Source organism: Lipotes vexillifer, unplaced genomic scaffold, assembly GCF_000442215.2.
Source record: "Lipotes vexillifer unplaced genomic scaffold, Lipotes_vexillifer_v1.1 scaffold253, whole genome shotgun sequence".
NCBI lineage: Eukaryota > Metazoa > Chordata > Mammalia > Artiodactyla > Lipotidae > Lipotes > Lipotes vexillifer.
This window is the reverse complement of record NW_006780322.1, coordinates 3,364,798-3,368,494: the sequence shown is the minus strand read 5'-3', so window position 1 is coordinate 3,368,494 and position 3,697 is coordinate 3,364,798. Positions and strand designations below refer to the sequence as shown.

The window sequence follows — 3,697 nt, the reverse complement described above, 5'->3', positions numbered from 1 at the left end:
AGGGAAAGAAAATACTATATTTTATATACTAAATATTTTAATAGGCCAACATTTACTACACACCGTTTATAAATCAAGCACTGTTGTAGGATCACTACGGGGAATACCTATCATGAGAACCTTTCAATATATATATTTATCAACTTATCTCCTTTAATTGAAAAAAATCAGGAAATGATGCTACCAACTGAAAATGGTTCCTTCAAATTTAGAAACACTAACTCTTTGGGTCGCCTAAAGCTTAGACATTATCTCAACTGAAAATTATAAAACTTAAAGGCCTTACCAAGAAAAAAATGATATATACATCAGTAATCATAGTTGACTCTAAGAAATTCTAGACTATAATTATGATACCAACATATTTAACAAAAAGAAATTATTGATCCTTGATTAAAAAGTAATGAAATTACTAAAATTTGAATGTCATTTAACTTAAACTCACCAACTGTTAAACAATCTTTATCTAATGCCAAACTAAAATTCCCATGCTTTCAGAAAAGCTACTGCAATCAAAATCGAAACATTTAATAAAATAGCATTTAATCTGTTAAAATGTTAGAAAAGCCTTTTCTTTTTAAAGGTAAGTTTCAGGAAATGTTAGCCTTGAAATATATTTAATGCTTACTTATATCTGAAAGGATTCTCTAAGGAAGCAGCAGCAAAGATCTATATCAGAGTTCTTTCATCTTTTATGGCCCTGTGACTAATCTGAAAATAGGATAAAACTTACAAAGATACTCCACACCAAAATGAAAGCAAGCATAAAATTTTGCATATAGAGATTTACAGAAACTTTGAGAGGCCAAAGGTTAAGACCTTTCCAATCTAGATATTTGAAAGCCAGCTAACCATAATCAAAGCCCTAAAACAGATTAAAAGGAACAGTCAAGAAATTAGAACTTTATTTTCCTAATGTCAGTTCTAAGAGACAAAGAAAAATGTCACCTAACAGAAGAGTCTACTTGTAAACCCTAATCGTGTGACTGCCTTTAAAGTTGGCCCCTTACTTATGGTCATTCCTTGGTCACTATGCATTTTCATCCTCCTACCAATGAACTAAAACTCTTCAAAAGAAAACTTCCAAAATTCAACACCGATACCACCAGCTTTTACTGTCCAGTCTCCTTCTCATCTCTGCTGTTGGTCTGTTCATCAAACCAAACCAAAGCTAACATTTCCTTTTTCCTACTCTTCTAGCTGGAATAACAATAATAAAGCAACGAGAAACTCTAAAAATTTTGTTTTCTAAATTCAACGATTACTTCTAAGAAAGTGCAATCATGAACTTATTATTCTTACTCTATTACAGGCATGCTTTTCAAAATATAAAGTTCTTTTATGATGAATACTCCTTGAGTGACCTTTTTATAAAAGGCCTAAACTATACAATTAATAACAAATGCAAGCAAGACAGTGCTTCACAAAACACTAAAAGGCATTATTATTATTGTTAATAGCAACAACAACAACAAAAGGATAGATACCTGGGAATTAACATTTAATAACTGCGTTTTGGGTTGAATTGTTAATGTTTCTTTTTGTTAAAATATATTAACAGAAAATGCATGGTATCATAGAAGTGCCAAAGGGTCTAAATTCCTTAGTCATAGCACAAGTTCACTAAAGATTATGACCAAGCTAGCAAGACACTCATATAAGAAACAGTATGCACAACAGCACATTTGTCTCTTAAAAGCTAACGCTAATTGAAAAAGAATTCTAAGATAATTGAAGACCAAAGATTTATTTATCAATGGGAAAATAATCTTTGGCTGTTAACTGCTTGAATAGTCTCTAAACAATACACTTATTCAAGTGAATATTAATACATCACATTCAAGTGTTAAAATTAATGTCCAAAATTCACAATAGATTTTCAAATTACTTCTATGTAAGATTGTTTCTAATATAAAGCATTTTAAATTTATCTTCTGTTACTTACGATATTCTTCCAAATGGTGCAAAAGCAGCTTTTATATCTTCAGTTGTAATTTCTGGACTGAGATCACCAACAAAGACATGGAAATGATCTTATAAGGGGAAGGAAGGGGAAGTGAAAAGAAAAATATAATTTTAGAATTTAAAAAAATGCTAAAATCTATTCAGTAAAGTATTCTTAAAATAATTTATGGATTATAGTAAAGTATAACACTATCCTATACCTAGACAAATCCTATCAGTTTTAAACATAATGAATCAAGGTGACAATACAGGAAAGATTCTCCTAAGGACTATGATATATCTAATGGGAAACTGACAGTTATATTTCTACTTATAGCCAATTATTATACTGGTCTAAGAAAATAAACTAATAATAAGTTTTGCAAAAATATATATATATATTTATGACTTCATTACCATTCTAATAGTACTTATTTACATTTATTCAGTTTACCTATGTGATATACTTGGTTTAACCATATTGTGTGAAGAACAATCAAAGAAATACCTTGCATTGCAACAGTTTGATGTTAAAGTATTTGACAGTTTTCTCAAAAGCCAACAGTTTTGGTTGCCCAGACATTACACCATTCAGTTTATGTGAATCCATGTGCAAGTGAACTAAGACTGAAGGCAACAGAATGAAAACAGTAATCCCTTCACTTTATATCAGAGCCATTAAAAAAGCACTGGAGAGAAAAAACGTTCCCATATGTGAAGTTTTCTTAAAAAGACAATGCTCAAAAAAAAAGAAACACTTTAAAAATACAAAATAGTTGGATCAACACTTTAAATGGACATATATATCAATTCTGACAAAGTATATTTGGAAAGTAAAGTTACCCCTATTTGGCAGGCCTTAAGCAACATATTGGGTTGCCACTTGGGAAACACAGTTTCAGGAGCAACTCAAGCAATCAGAAGATCTGGTATGAAGCACAGATCATGACCTCAAGGAAACAGGGTATCTTGCCCTTCAGTGGTGAAAGTATTTCTAAGGCATCAGCTGCTACCAATGGGGATCAGAGAACTTAAAATACCACCAAAGTAGTGGACAAACCACAATTGGTCAACAGTGGGAAAAAGGGGGAAAAATATTGCCAGAGAGACAAATAAAAATACGACCCCTCCCTCCCCGCTCCCCCCAATATCAAACAAAAAAACTTCAGGTGGTTAGTGAATACCCTTTCAAGAGATTTCATTTTATGTTTAAGAAGATACAATTACCTTGTGAACGCTGTGTGCTGACAACGGTACTACCTGATGACAAAGATTAGATTTGTTCTTAAATTTATTAACACAAACACATTCAATCATATCTTAGGATAACGATCAAAACATTACTGCAAATGTATGATGTTTATATGCTTTACAATAAAACTACTATGTACAATAAACACAAAAGTTCAAAGAGTATAAAATATACTTACTGCTTGTATCTTTCTTTTGACTGCTGGGGGTTGTTGCCCAATTCACTTTGACTTCCTAAAAAAATTTTTCTACATTTATACTCCATAAAAATAAAGGTAATAATCAGATATTACAAGATTTGCATCTATGAACACATACGTATATGTTTGAGATGAAGCATTCAAACTTTCTGGTCAAAATTTCAATACCTTTTTTTTTTTTTTTGCGGTACGCGGGCCTCTCACTGTTGTGGCCTCTCCCGTTGCAGAGCACAGGCTCTGGACGCGCAGGCTCAGCGGCCATGGCTCACGGGCCCAGCCGCTCCGCGGCATGTGGGATCTTC

The 3,697-nt window shown here is 32.4% G+C and overlaps 1 protein-coding gene across 3 annotated transcripts in view; it reads right to left on the bottom strand.

Moving 5' to 3' along the window:
• The window catches only part of TIA1 (TIA1 cytotoxic granule associated RNA binding protein), a 29,509-nt gene that overhangs the window by 13,069 nt on the left and 12,743 nt on the right, over positions 1-3,697 (bottom strand). For 2 of the 3 annotated variants that reach the window (XM_007453406.1, XM_007453407.1), the window contains exons 4-6: positions 3,375-3,429; positions 3,172-3,204; positions 1,946-2,033 (exon numbers count right to left, since the gene is read on the bottom strand). In XM_007453406.1, coding sequence (XP_007453468.1) covers positions 1,946-2,033; positions 3,172-3,204; positions 3,375-3,429 — 176 coding nt within the window. The remainder of the gene's footprint in view (positions 1-1,945; positions 2,034-3,171; positions 3,205-3,374; positions 3,430-3,697) is intronic. The other variant, XM_007453408.1, reaches the window with a different exon arrangement.